The sequence below is a fragment of the Schistocerca piceifrons genome, chromosome 6, assembly GCF_021461385.2.
Source record: "Schistocerca piceifrons isolate TAMUIC-IGC-003096 chromosome 6, iqSchPice1.1, whole genome shotgun sequence".
NCBI lineage: Eukaryota > Metazoa > Arthropoda > Insecta > Orthoptera > Acrididae > Schistocerca > Schistocerca piceifrons.
The window spans coordinates 96,803,262-96,818,157 of NC_060143.1; the positions used below are offsets into that span (position 1 = coordinate 96,803,262).

General features: G+C 39.4%; 1 protein-coding gene across 1 annotated transcript in view; it reads left to right on the forward strand.

Moving 5' to 3' along the window:
- The window catches only part of LOC124802996 (RING finger protein 44-like), a 127,441-nt gene extending 113,014 nt beyond the window's left edge, over positions 1 to 14,427 (forward strand). Inside the window, exons 13-14 of the mRNA XM_047264099.1 lie at positions 380 to 515; positions 13,380 to 14,427. Of these exons, the coding sequence (XP_047120055.1) occupies positions 380 to 515; positions 13,380 to 13,442 (199 nt within the window). The 3' untranslated portion in view covers positions 13,443 to 14,427. The remainder of the gene's footprint in view (positions 1 to 379; positions 516 to 13,379) is intronic.
- The last annotated feature ends 469 nt before the right edge of the window (positions 14,428 to 14,896 follow it).

The window sequence follows — 14,896 nt, forward strand, 5'->3', positions numbered from 1 at the left end:
ATTCCTCAAAAGTATAAGAAAATTAAATTTTATTTGCCTTTCAGCATACTGAATTCAAAGCAGTGTGTGTGAAATGTAAAACCCAAGTGAGATTTCTGTGTCTCTCTTTTGGCAATCAGTCTGACAATAATTAACAAAAACATGGGAAATCATTTTTTCTTAAACTTGTGTGTGATATGCATGCAAAAAGATGTTCTTATGTTATTTCATATTTACTTCTTTTTGTGAGCAAATATGTTGGAAAATTTGAGTACACATTATTAATCATTGTAGCATCCTATAAATGATATTAAGTATCATTGAGACAACATAATATCTTCATTGTCTTTTACTATTTAAATTGGTGCATATGGTAGTAGTAGTTTTCTTCCTGTCTCAGGTTCAACGCAGACACACACCATGGTGACCAGACGTCATGTGTTGTATGCATGTGTGATTTTGAAGCCAGGCAGATGCTTAGAGTTCTTCCTTGTTCACATGAGTTCCACGCAAAGTGTGTTGACAAGTGGCTGAAGGTACAAAGTCTACATTATTCAATGTTGCATTAATTAACATATAAAAGTATTGTTTAAGTGTTTGAATAGAAATCGGATCATAATGCAAACAGAAATATTAAATTGCTTTGTCATGTTTTTTAAATAATTAAACATTATCCTTCGGCATTCCATTAGATGAAAGTTCTTTGATTCTTAGTGGATTTGTCTTGCTTATAAATGCATTTTATCCCTATTGTAGAAACTCCTCTTTTGCTTTAAAATGTTGATTTGCTTGTCTCCTTAAGCCACTAGACATAAAAGTTGTAGCTGGGAAGATAACCGAAGGTTTTAAATTATTGGTACCCCACTGTATCAATTAACAGTTACCGAGTGTGTTTTGGAGAATTTTGTCCAATCAGTTCCTTGATTAACGTAAAGGACAGAGGCAGTACTTAGATTTTGAATTATACAAACTGTTTGGAAAGCTACTTGACTCACTACTGATAACAGGACTCCTTTTGTGAACAATTATTGCATGGTTATCATATCATAACATAATTGGTCCTGCATATCTAATGTACACTGGGTCAGTTTGATGATAAAACTAGAAAGTTTCAGAATCATCCTACTTTCCTGTAGTTTAACATTTTCATTATACGTGTGGTTACCTTGTTCTGATGAACTAAACTTGAAGAGGATAATAGAAATATTTTATCCAGCTGTCTTCCTTCTCCCCCCCCCTTTTTTTTACTGACTGCAAAATAATTTAATTACCCCAGTATTGTATAATCTGAGTACTTCAGTGACGTGAATAATAGTCGTGGTTTCAGTTTGACACAGCAGTGTGTGCGCACACAATAATAATAATAATAATAATAATAATAATAAAATACACAAAGCAATCACTCATATAAATACATCGGCTACACCATTGCAATTTCATAACCACTTCTACAACCCTTTAGATCACATAACATCAACAGATACGAAGAAAGTAAATTGGAAAAAGAAAACATTACATGGCAAGCACCCGTATCATCTAACACAGCCACACATCGATCAAGACTCGTCCAACACATGGCTAAGAAAAGGCAACATATACAGTGAGACGGAAGGATTCATGATTGCAATACAGGATCAAACAATAAACACCAGATATTACAGCAAGTATATTATTAAAGATCCCAATACCACAACAGATAGATGCAAACTTTGCAAACAACAAATAGAAACAGTAGATCACATCACAAGTGGATGTACAATACTAGCAAATACAGAATACCCCAGAAGACATGACAATGTAGCAAAAATAATACATCAACAACTTGCCATACAACATAAACTAATAAAACAACACGTTCCCACATACAAGTATGGACCACAAAATGTACTGGAGTATGATGAATACAAATTATACTGGAACAGAACCATTATATCAGATAAAACAACACCACATAAAAAACCTGACACCATACTCACAAATAAAAAGAAGAAATTAACACAACTAATCGAAATATCCATACCCAATACAACAAATATACAGAAGAAAACAGGAGAAAAAATTGAAAAATACATCCAACTGGCTGAGGAAGTCAGACATGTGGCATCAGGATAAAGTTGACATCATACCAATTATACTATTAACTACAGGAGTCATACCACACAATATCCACCAGTACATCAATGCAATACAGCTACATCCAAACGTATATATACAACTACAGAAATCTGTAATTATTGATAAATCTTCAGTTACCCGAAATTTCCTAAATGCAGTGTAACATATACTGTGCAGTTAAAAGGAAGTCACACTTGTTCAAGGTCTGCGTCACTTTCCATTTTTAACCAGACATAACGTCTGAGAAAGGAAAGAAATAATAATGCAATTATTTAATTTGATATTTGCATTTTGCAGGTGCGATAAGCATACACCCGCAGATTTTTTCCTGTAAACTTTTAATATAGCAGCTCAGTGTACAGTAAAATCTGCTTTAAATTATGTCATTAGGGTCCTCTACCTCGATCGGTAGAAATAGAACCCTTACCCTTATAGGTTCGCTTTGTTTGTAATTTCCCCATTAGCTGTACAGATTAGTCCTCGGTAGCTGCATTTCTGTCAAATCTGTCTGAAAAGTTGGTGGTAGAGACATTACACTAATAATAATAATGTAGTCCACGCAAGAAATTTGCAGTTCAAACACTTACTTGTACTTACATGTTGAATAAACTACTGTTCATGGCCATCTCTCTTATAATTACTGTATAGCTCAATAGATAGCCACTTACTATCCTGTAAAGCTGCTCGAGTGCTGCAGTCTAACGCTGAAGTAACTATTCACGAGAGTTCCATGTGTGGTGAACATACATTTATTACAGTCACAGAATTGTGCTCTTGAAACACTCTCTCTCTTAGAGTCAGCATTCAAATAGGTATGAACACATCGTGCACAGTAATTATCATTCGGCAATGAATGTAGTTCGCAGTCTGATCCTATTTTCACAATGGGAATTATTGAAATATGACACTGTCCAATTAATTGTTTAAACAGTCAACAAATCGGTGAACAGACTACTGGGCACACAATTTAGGTAAGGCACGATACATTTTCTGACCTGCAGCTTGTACTTGTATGCACACACACGCTCGCGCCTGTCTTCCTACATTGTCCTCAGTCGAACTTTCCATACGTTATAATACATTTCCTAGTCTTGGCGGACAAAGATCTTGTACTTCTTATAACCTTATACAGACTTGACATTTTGACTGAACTGTCTGGCTTAAAATGGCTTGCAACAAGTATACAGGGTGATTCAAAAAGAATACCACAACTTTAAAAATGTGTATTTAATGAAAGAAACATAATATAACCTTCTGTTATACATCATTACAAAGAGTATTTAAAAAGGTTTTTTTTTTTCACTCAAAAACAAGTTCAGAGATGTTCAATATGGCCCTCTCCAGACACACGAGCAATGTCAACCCGATACTCCAACTCGTTCCACACTCTCTGTAGCATATCAGGCGTAACAGTTTGGATAGCTGCTGTTATTTCTCGTTTCAAATCATCAATGGTGGCTGGGAGAGGTGGCCGAAACACCATATCTTTAACATACCCCCATAAGAAAAAATCGCAGGGGGTAAGATCAGGGCTTCTTGGAGGCCAGTGATGAAGTGCTCTGTCACGGGCTGCCTGGCGGCCGATCCATCGCCTCGGGTAGTTGACGTTCAGGTAGTTACGGACAGATAAGTGCCAATGTGGTGGTGCTCCATCCTGCTGAAATATGAATTGTTGTGCTTCTTGTTCGAGCTGAGGGAACAGCCAATTCTCTAACATCTCCAGATACTGTAGTCCAGTTACAGTAGCACCTTCGAAGAAAAAGGGACCAAAAACTTTATTGGCTGAAATGGCGAACAAATGTACAACTAAATGAAACTTTATAGCTCCCTTAATTCGCCGACAGATAGTGCTTAGCTCTGCCTTTTGTCGTTGCAGAGTTTTAAATTCCTAAAGTTGTGGTATTCTTTTTGAATCACCCTGTATAATAATAGAAAATGAAGTTAGCGATTGTTGTTTACTTGATTTTCACCAATTACAATTGAATGTTTACATTCATGAAGTAACTGAATGGAGAGTCATTTTAACAAGAACATTCAGAAATAGTTGTAATTTCTCTTGAGCTATGCTGGATAATTTGCCTACCTTTGAGATTCTGTTGTAGTAACAATGTTTTAACTAAGGATGTTAATCACCCTAGAATTAAAGGAGTGCAAGTGTTGCTTACATGTTTTCGTCATTGGTTGTGTAAATGCTTTATCAAGTTGTATGCACCCTGGGAAGTCCAGGAAAAACCAGGGAATTTTTTAGAATTCCAGGATTTGTCATTGGTTTAGTTTTCAGTTAATTTTTTGTAATTTTGACTGATAAGAACTGATATCCTAACAAAGGAGTTTCCTTTAGCCCACTTCTGCAGAATAATTCTGCAACAATAAAACTTAAATGAGAGAGGAACACCAAAATTAATCATAAATTGCAAAGAAAGGGCACCATTTATGACGATAGTGCACACATAAGTGTCTACAGACAGCAAAATGTGTCAAGGGCCTCACAACAAAAACTATGCAGTACTTCCTAACAACATACGGCTTTCAATGAGCACGGTGTCACAACTGTTCACATTAGTTTCGTTCAATCAGGTGCCAGTGGACTCGTGCATGAGCAGAGCTGAAGTTGCATATGAGCAGATTCTTATCCTGCTTCTAGCTACTTGAAGTGTGGCTGTTAGCTCTGTAAGCAGTAGCAGGAGTTAGTTTCCACATGACTCATGTTTACGTTTCACGATTTTTCATTCGCAGCTCACACATCAAATGAAAACAAAAGGGAGTTTTGAGGATGGGAGCTATCAAGTTAAAAATACATTACATAACTAAACAAGACTAAAATATGTTTCCTGATTTGATTTTATTTACATGTTATTGACAGTCGAGGATTAATTGTCTTGCAGAATAATGAAGTTACATTTGTCAGTTTCTTAAAGAAATTCGGCTTTTATTAATCTTTCCCGCAGAGGCAGCCAGTTTATTTGAAATGGTTTCATTCTACACTGTTGGCTAGTTTCAACTGTTCACTGAATTTCAAGTGCATGTTTTCATCTTCTGGCACAAATTGCATAGTGCCATAATAAAGAACTTAAAACAAGAGATAATACAGTAATGTCACTCCAAGAAAATTGGCTTCCCAAAAACTACACTGAAAAGTGTAATAGCAAGTAGGGGCATACTTCAGTGTGAACCTGGAAGTAAAAATGTGCACTTTAAGCCAAATTATGAATTTTAGTGTGGTTTTTGAAACATCGAAGTTCTTCGAATATTCTGATGTCCTGTTTCTTTTATGACGTAATGTGGGATATCTTAATGCTGTATACGCATGAACCTACATAAATGTTCTCTTGAGGATGGCTAATCAGACAAATTTGGTCAGTAGTATAAAATAAAACATTTTGTTTCAAATATATCAACAGCTTAATTGAATTTTACAATTCTGTCTTCTGTGAAACAAAATGTTTTTCAATCACAAGACATGTTTCAACACTTGTGTCGTACCTCCTCTAGGCTTGACATTATTTCTTATCACATCTAAAATTTACGGAACACCGTTCTTCAGTAAATTAGAGACTGGCACACACAGTGTTTTATGATTGTAACTTCCTACAAGACTTTATATTCTATTCCAGGAATAAATATAAACTATGACTTATATACCCCCAGGGGGCTCACAGGTTGTTTGGGAGTTTGTGCGTGGTGCCCATGGGGCCTCAACTTACTGCAGCTCATTCTTCCTTCCTGTGCTATATTTCCTTCCCGTGCCCCTCCCTCCCCCCCTGCCCTTCCCTCCCCCCCCTGCCCTTCCCTCCCCCCCCCTGCCCTTCCCTCCCCCCCCTGCCCTTCCCTCCCCCCCCTGCCCTTCCCTCCCCCCCCTGCCCTTCCCTCCCCCCCCTGCCCTTCCCTCCCCCCCCTGCCCTTCCCTCCTTCCCATCTCACAATGGCTACTCACCTGGTTTCCTGTATCCCTTGCGGTTTTGTTTCCTTTGCTTTTTCTCTTTCATCCTCTTGGGCGTTTTGGTGCCCCTTTGGGGTTTGACCTCCACATCTAAATTTTCTGTCTGTGGTGTGAGCCATTTGGGGAAGAACTCCCTCCCTAAAAGTACGGCGTGGATTCCTCTCTTCCTTTCCTTCCCTGCCATGCAGCCCCCTCCCCCCAACCCCTCCGACCCGCTAGTTCACCAGCACATGTAGCTGGTCTGTGTGGTTTGGCTGTTATGTACCCATCTGGCTGAGGCCCCTGACATCACGAGAATAAAACTTCTGATACCTGAACTGATCTCCCCCCCCCCCCCCCCCCTCCTGTGTATGCCTAGGAGTGGTTGCTAGTCATTTTGGAGCATCAGAACTCCCTGCAGTGCCACCTTGCCAGAAGGCCCTTGCTGTGGCTGGGTGGTGCCCATGAGGAGAGCCCCTGTCAGAGTGGGTGGTATCAGGGCGGATGCTTTGCTCATGAAGTGTATCAAACTCCAAAAATCTGGCAGTCTCTTTGAGTGGTAATGGATCAGTGAATGCTGTTTCTTAGGACTCTGCGGCCTTCCCATCACTGGCTACACTCTGGGAGAAGGGCAAGACTCATCGACTTCAAGTGAAACTTTCTCCGCTACACGGTGTGTACTAGGTCAGATGGAAACACATTCACTGCCACAAAGCCACTATATTTTGTGGAAAATATCGAAGACAAGTTTGTCGAAGCGGAATCTCTCGGTAAGATACGGTTGGGTTCCCTGTTGATTAAAGCTGCTTCTGCCGTCCAGTCTGTAGCTCTTCGTGCTTTTCATCATCTTGGTGACATCTTATTGTATCCTACACCTCACCAGCCTATGAATGTGGTCCAGGGACATCATGCTTCAGGCTGATGAGGAAATCCAGGCTAATCTGGAACGATGGGGCATTCGTTTTGTCCGATGTGTGCAAAACACTCGTAAGGGGAACTGGACTGATACTGGCACCTTTATTCTGGCTTAAGAGGGAGATACTATAACGGTACCATCGAGCACCTTAAAACAGCAATCAATGATAACATTATACCTCTGCGAGGAATTTTTGAAAGTTATGACCGTGAGACAACCTAGTGGAAACAGATCGATCAAACCAGGATTCATTTCCGAAACATTCCTTCAGAGTATAAACAACAGTTAACAGTGGGGCAGGAACAGATGTCCTCCCAGCACAAAACTAAGTTTTAACATTACATATTAAAACTGGTCGCCAGCCTTATTAGGCATTCTTGTGTCAAGCTATATAATAAAGCAGAAGGCAGTGCTGAGACCAACCTAGCCATCCTTGACACACACACCCTAAACTCTTTCTTTATACCTGTTCACACTACAACACAGTAACCAAACCTTGCAGATACATGTGCTACTAACTAGTAAGTCAGACAAACAAAAGGCCAAGGAGATAGTAAAGTGCGACATATGCTTAACACATACCTTAAATGAACTAGGTGCGACAGTTTATAAAACTAATTACTGACACACGTTTCACTAGTAGCAATACTGAACAGGGAAAAGCTTGAAATGATTCTGAATTTAAATCAGGGGGTCTGCTAATGATCATACTCTGTAACTTCGTTGCTTAGTACAGGGTCTCTGTGCCTGTGCATTAACCAACTTGCATTAGAATAGATAACACAATGAAGAGTTCTTTCTTAAATTCAGTTTGAAGCAACTAAACAGAATGAAAATCTAACAACACTTGGTCTGAAGGAACCTTTGCATTGCTTCATTAAATAACTAGCCTTGTACATGAGGGCCCTTAAACTTTCATAGTTTGAAGAACGATGCTCATTAACAAAACTAAACCAGTATGTGTGAGAAATGGCAATTATTCTTATTAATAATTAAGTAAAGGACAACAAACTAGAACTCTTTAAATAACAAATGTGCTTTCATAAACAGTCTTCATACTTCAGAAATAACACTAACAACACAACATCAAATTTAACTACTTTCTCATAATAAATTAGGGCCCTCTGAATTAAATTCACTAGGACAGGATTCCTGTCCAGGTCTGTGATTTGGGATAATCTTGAGTGTAAGACGGTTTTTAGCAATACCACGGTTATTATTAAAATCAACCAAATTTCACAAATTCCTGGTCCATTTACAGAGTGCGAAATATTAACAATTTAGTGGAAGGCTGGTGAACTGGTGGCGCAATTTGCAGTGGCTATTAACCTGGCGGCGATCCAGTCATAACAATACTGTTGGCCTCTCCCTATTACTGATCTTCTTGGCATCAGAATTATATTTTTATAGGGCCAAAAACCATGCCATGATAATGGTATCACCAAATGCACCATCCAAGACCCATAAATATGCCCTTAAGCTCTTCTGGCCTCAAAACTCTAGGATTATGAGCCACAATTATCCGCTACTGCTAACGAGATGTTAACAACAGTACTGCTCAGCCCAGACTCTTTACTCGTCACAAAGGACAAGTTACCACTTGTGCGCCAACCACGCCTTTTCCACTCCGCCAGGCTACTTCCGTAGCTGCGGGGCTTCCCCACATCTTCTACATTCAACACTATGTTCCCTAATCATTTACAGTACAGTATATAACAATCATTTCAGTAGCTATTTAAATTCACACACATAATTTAAACATCATTCAAAAGTTCACATAACTAATATGTGTAAAAAGTCAAAGAATTTCCATGACGTACAACATTTTACCTAAGCAATATGACAAATTGACATAGAAATATCTATGCAGATACAAAATAGGTGTTACAATACCCTCCAGGGAAGTCAAAGCCGGCCGCGGTGGTCTAGCGGTTTTGGGCGCTCGGTCCGGAACCGCGCGACTGCTACGGTCGCAGGTTCGAATCCTGCCTCGGGCATGGATGTGTGTGATGTCCTTAGGTTAGTTAGGTTTAAGTAGTTCTAAGTTCTAGGGGACTGATGACCACAGGTGTTAAGTCCCATAGTGCTCAGAGCCATTTTTTTTTTTTTTTTTTTTTTTCAGAAGTCAAGGTTGTGTGTTATCGGTGTAATGTGCAGCCGTATGTCTTGCCACACATGAGGTGCTTTCAGTGCTTGTGTTCTGGGCACATGTCTTCCTGATGTACAGCAGACCCTCTACGTGTTGACTGTGGACACCCACTCCATGAGTTAGCCTGTGTTCCACCACCCATGTGTGTAAATTGTCACAACCGTCACTCCCCATGCTTACCGGATCGCCCGGCTTACAAAAGAGAAAAGAAGATAACATGAGAGTATAAATCCTTGAATCGTCTGTCATACGCTAAGGCTCATCAAATATACGACAGACTCCACCCCGTGTCTATAACCTCTGCTTTTGCCTCAGTTATGCTCTTTACCCTTCCTCCCTGTTCCTCACTACAGTGCCAACTCCCCTCTCCTCTCTCCATCCCCTGCAGTTCCCACGCCCTCCCCTATGAGCACCGCTCCCGCTTCCCAGCCAAAGAAGTGGCCCCCCTTCTTCAGGACCTACCGGAGAAGGGGCTCCCTCCTGGGACCCCTTCCCCCAGCTTCTCTCGGACTGGAGGCCTGCTACAACTCGCCCATAGGACACACACAGTCTGTGCGCACCAAGGTTGCTCACTCTCTCTCTCATTCAGTTCAATCTTGCAGAAGTCTGCTTTCATCTGTACCATGTCCTCAACCTGTGAAAGAGGAGGAGGAGGAGGAGAAGGAGAAGGCTCCCACTGTGCCCCAAGACGTCCGTACCTCCCCTCGCAATATGAGTCTGACATCTTATTTGTGAATGAATGTCACCCCAATCATTGTTGGTGACAGGTGGTGACTGGTGACCCAACAGCATGATTGGCTTCAGCTCATTCCTCTCCCATTTGGATGCCGTCTCTGTGATTGTTCGGGGAACTGTAATGGATACTACCGTCGACTCCCAGAGTTGCAAGCCATTATTGTCTTTTACTCGGCAGCTTGTGCCCTGCTCTCCAGGAATCTCATTTTTCTGATGTTCACTCAGCAACGGTTAGTGGGTTTCGTACTTTGTCAGTACCAGGTCGGCCCTTTGAGGCCTCTGGATGGCATGCGCACGTTGGTCCGTACAGATATTGTTAGTACATGGGTCCCACTTTGTACCAAATTGGAAGCATGTGCTGTTCGGGTCCACTTGGACTCTGCAAATCCAGTTTGCATTCTCTATCTCCCTCATGACAGTCCTTGCTACCATAAACTGCCCTCCTTCAGCAACTCCCTGCTCCCTTCCCCCTCCTCGGGGATTTTAAGCCCATCACACTTTGTTGGGCAGTGCTAATGAGGGGCTCCTCATTGACCAATTTCTTGTGGACACGACCTGTGCCTTCTTAATGATTGTTTCCCTACGTATTTTAGTGCAGCATACACCACTTTTTCTGCATTGATCTTTCCCTCTCTTCCCCTACCGCTCTTATCCCCTCCGCTTCTTGTTTCTTTACAGTGGTCGCCACATAATAATGTGTGTGTTAGTGACGACTTTCCATGGATTCTGTCATTCCCTTCCCCCTTACTGAAGACCAGGTTTTCCCACTGGGCTCTACACCTTGCTGGTTGGCCCCTCTATACCTTCCAGGTCATGTTTCCACCATTCTTTGTTGGGTTGTATTGACAAAATCATCCGTGATCTATCTGATAAGATAATCCACACTGCCGGCATTCCCAATCCCCACGTGACAGGCCCCATTCACCGTTGGCCAATTCCGTGGTGGAGCAGAGCTACTGACACCACTATCCGTGATAGTTGTAAATGCCTTGCAACCTCTCAAGTGGCATCCGTCCTCCACTGGTCTTATTACCTTTAAACTTCTTCATGGCAAAGCCTGTTACTTAATCAAATAGAGCAAAAGTGTGTGGGGAACACATTATCTCCTCTCTAGGTTCTTCTGCCCTTTTGTCACAGGTGTGGGCTACACTCTGCACCCTCCAAGGTTGTTGCGGCAGTCTTCTATTCCAGGCCTTGTCCTACCAGGTGGCCATCAGTTCTCACAGAACACCTAGTGACCCATTTTGCAACGGTATTGGCGACAGCCTCCTATCCGGCTGCCTTCTTTCACAGGAAACAGTGGGCTGAAGCTTCCTGCTTATGATTTACCCATTGTTAGGCAGAATCATACAAGGAGCCTTTTACTGAATGGGAGTTTCTTCTGGCCCTCTCTTCTCAGGATTCAGCTCTTGGCACTGACTCCATCCATAACAAAGTGCTTCAACACCTCAATCCTCCACAATGGCAATATCTCCTCTGTGTTAAACTATATTTGACTCCAAGGCATTTTAAATGTGAGAATGTATGATGATTTTCTTCAGTCACAGTGGTTGTTGCTTTTTTTTTGTTTTTTTCCCCCCCCCAGAAGATCCGACATTTATGTAATTATTTAAAATTGTACCTGCACATTGACGTTTCATATATCTGAAAGGGTAAAACACACACACACACACACACACACCACACACACACACACACACACACACATGCCCACCAATATGTGGAAGCTTAGCTTTGCTTGTTGCTGTACTCTAGTTGTATTAATTTAAATCATTAACTTTTCCTATTTGTGTGTTCGCACTACTTTGTAATGAGGTTGGTATTGGCTAACTACACCAATCTTCATATGCTCTGAATATCTGCTGTAATGGATGGCGAGATCACATGACATGATCTATGATCAAATGAGAAAAGCACATCACAATCTCAGTTCGCATACTAATGTGGTGTGTTTGGTGGAATTCATATTTGCACTTTCATAATACGAAACTTCACATTCTACGCCGGTGTATAAAATCTGTACCATTCAATGGACTGATAAGTTTTACAACTCCCAAGGGAAAGTGTACTGTCACTTAAGATAAAAGTGAGTTTTCACACCAGAAAGACAGTAATCAGTCGTGTGCATGATAGTGAAATTAGAAATTCCTGATATTTTATAATTTTCAGGCAAACCAGCTAGCTCATTAACTCCTGATAACCAAAGGAATTTAATAGGTAATAAAATAAGTTGGATAAGCCCTGAGTTAATATTTTAGATATTTAAGTATTGTGTGCATGCCACGTAAATGACAGTATTAAAGATAATATGGAATTTGGAAAAGAATAGTAATAATAATAATAATAATAATAATAATAATAATAATAATAATAATAATAATAATAATAATGGTAATTATTTTGTGTGGAAGAAAAACGCAACAGTTAGAAGGAATCTAACTGCATTGTTACTTGTTGTCTCCCTGTTAAGACCCCTTTCTGTCAGGAATGGCTAGACATCTCAAGTTGAAATTTGTCACATATCAAGGTCTATTATTCCTTTGAGTGTGAAAAATTTAGGTTCATAAGTTAGTGCAATCAACAGATACAACCGTTTATGTCCCATATTTTGAAATTCACAGACTCGCTCATCAGAAACTATAGAATATTTCCTGTTGGCCTAGAATCATGAAATTTGGCAAGAAGCAAGGTTTCACTGCTAAACTAATGGAAAAAAATTGAAAATTATTAATTTGTAATTCTATACCTTTTTGTCATTTGTTATCTGGCTGTTAGTCTGTCAAGACCCTCATTTTCTCAAGAATTACAGTAGCAAATGCAAAATTACACAAAAAATGAAAACTTAAAACATTCTCAAAAGTCTTGAGTCGACAGGACCAATATCTTGTCAGTATCGATGAAATATCTATATACATAATTAAGTTTGTACTTGCAGAAGGAAAAATTTATTCTGGAAACTTCCTGGCAGATTAGAACTGTGTGCTGGACAGAGGCTCAAACTCGGGACCTTTGCCTTTCGCAGGCAAGTGCTCTACCTCTGAGCTACCCGAGTACGACTCCCACCCCGTCCTCACAGCTTCACTTCTGCCAGTACATATCTCCTACCCGGAAACTTATTCTTTCTTCACATTCTAAAATTCCATTTCTCTCCTTGTACTGTTGTTTCTCTGAGTTAATATGCCGTGGTTTTTGTTCTTCCAACTCTGTTTCATTTCTCTCATATAACAGCAGTTTTCTATTTTTCATACTCTTTTATGACACTTGATGGTTCCCATTTACAATATTCGTTTATATTTTCTCTAATGTTGTACGTTTGTGGGTGGAGGAAAGAGGGGGGAGGGCGGACATGTGGACACGTGCACGTGCACATGCACAAATAATTTGAAAACATCCCACATTTTAGCACTTAAGTCAAGACATTTGTTAACACCAGAAAGATTGAGAGAATCTGTTTTTCAAAAATATACTTGTTTTGCCTTTTACATCTGTCAGAGATATTGTTTACATGACTCTGCCTACAAATACAGTAGTACTTGCATGTAACTGTTTTTCGGTTTTATTTTCAGTCCAACAGAACGTGTCCAATCTGCCGTGGAGATGCATCTCATTATTTCAGCCACCAGGATTAGAGAGCAAGTAATACAGCAGAACTTGGAAGTGCTATTTTCTTATGTTAAGAGAATATATTTCTTGTTATATAAAGAAAATTGAACAGATTTAATCTTTATGTTGTTAGATGTGTTCCTTTGATGTTATTTATTCTTGTTTCGTTCATTCTGTCTAGAGTAGTTTACATGATTATTTTCTTAGAAGTAAAATCATATAAACAGATGAACAGAAGTTGTACTACGTAGTTTTTTGTAAGTTATTTTTAGATTTTTCATGCCTCTTACAAGCTCTGTGGTTTCCCAATTAATATTATTACACAGACAAATAATATATTAATAAGCTGCATGTGTGTGCCCTGTTGAGAAGGATAAGGAACACATTCAGGGTATCAACATATTAGCATCTGTCATTAACTCCCCCCACCTAACACTCCCGTCAACCCACCATGACAAGTTCTTTGTCAAACTTCTGATGGTTACTGGTATGCATTAAAAAAAATCTAAGATTATCTCATTAATGGTATATTTTTATGGTTTAGTTTTGAAGGTTAAATTTGCCTTAAAAAAAGAAGTCTGTGAAGTATGTAATATGTCTTACATTCTTCAGTAGAAATTATAAAATTAGTTTAAGCATAAGCACAATGATTTACAAAGTTGGGTGAAGTGTTGTAAAGTTAATGAATGAAACATCCCATTTTACAGGATGCAGTATTGAGGTTTACCTGGTGAATACCATCATAGCAAACTTGCTGTTTTTATACCCCCAACAGTGTTTTTCAGAACATCGTTACTTCATTAGATATATACCATAAATCTTCATCAGATGTAACTTTGCCTCATCACCCTAGCTTTTTTATTACTACAGGAAAATTTATATTACTTTGTTGAAGATTTATAGTAGGCCCAGATGTGTGGGAAGCAGGAAAAAAAGTTTGACATGTGAAATAATTACTTTTAATTTTCTTCTCCGTTATGTTGTTCTTCCTATGTTTTCTTTTGTAGTATTGACTACAAATTTTATTAACATCAACTGAATTTTCTGTTGGTGTTTAGCAAAACGTAACATTAAATAGGAAAAAGTTACTAATGTTCTGGAAAAGTGTATTTATTTGGTGTCGAACTAGCTTTAGACTTATTAGGTAAAGGTAAAACGACAAGCCAAAAGCTAGTTTGCAACAAAATAAATATAACTGTGCCGAACATTATGAAATGTTTACTATTACAAATGTTCTTTATTTTGGAGACATTGAAATGACTTGAGCAATTTGGGAAAAAATGTGTGGTTTCCCATGAATATTACAGAAGGGAAGTGTTTCAAAATATTGTCACAGGATGATACAGAAACCGTCAACACCTTGAGAATCTTTATTGAAGTAATTTTTATTGTAAGAAGAAATGTTAGCCAATTTCAAGATGACGTTCATTCAGACTGTAGATATAGTTCTGGAAGTTCTGTAGGTGAAGTGAGAGTTTTA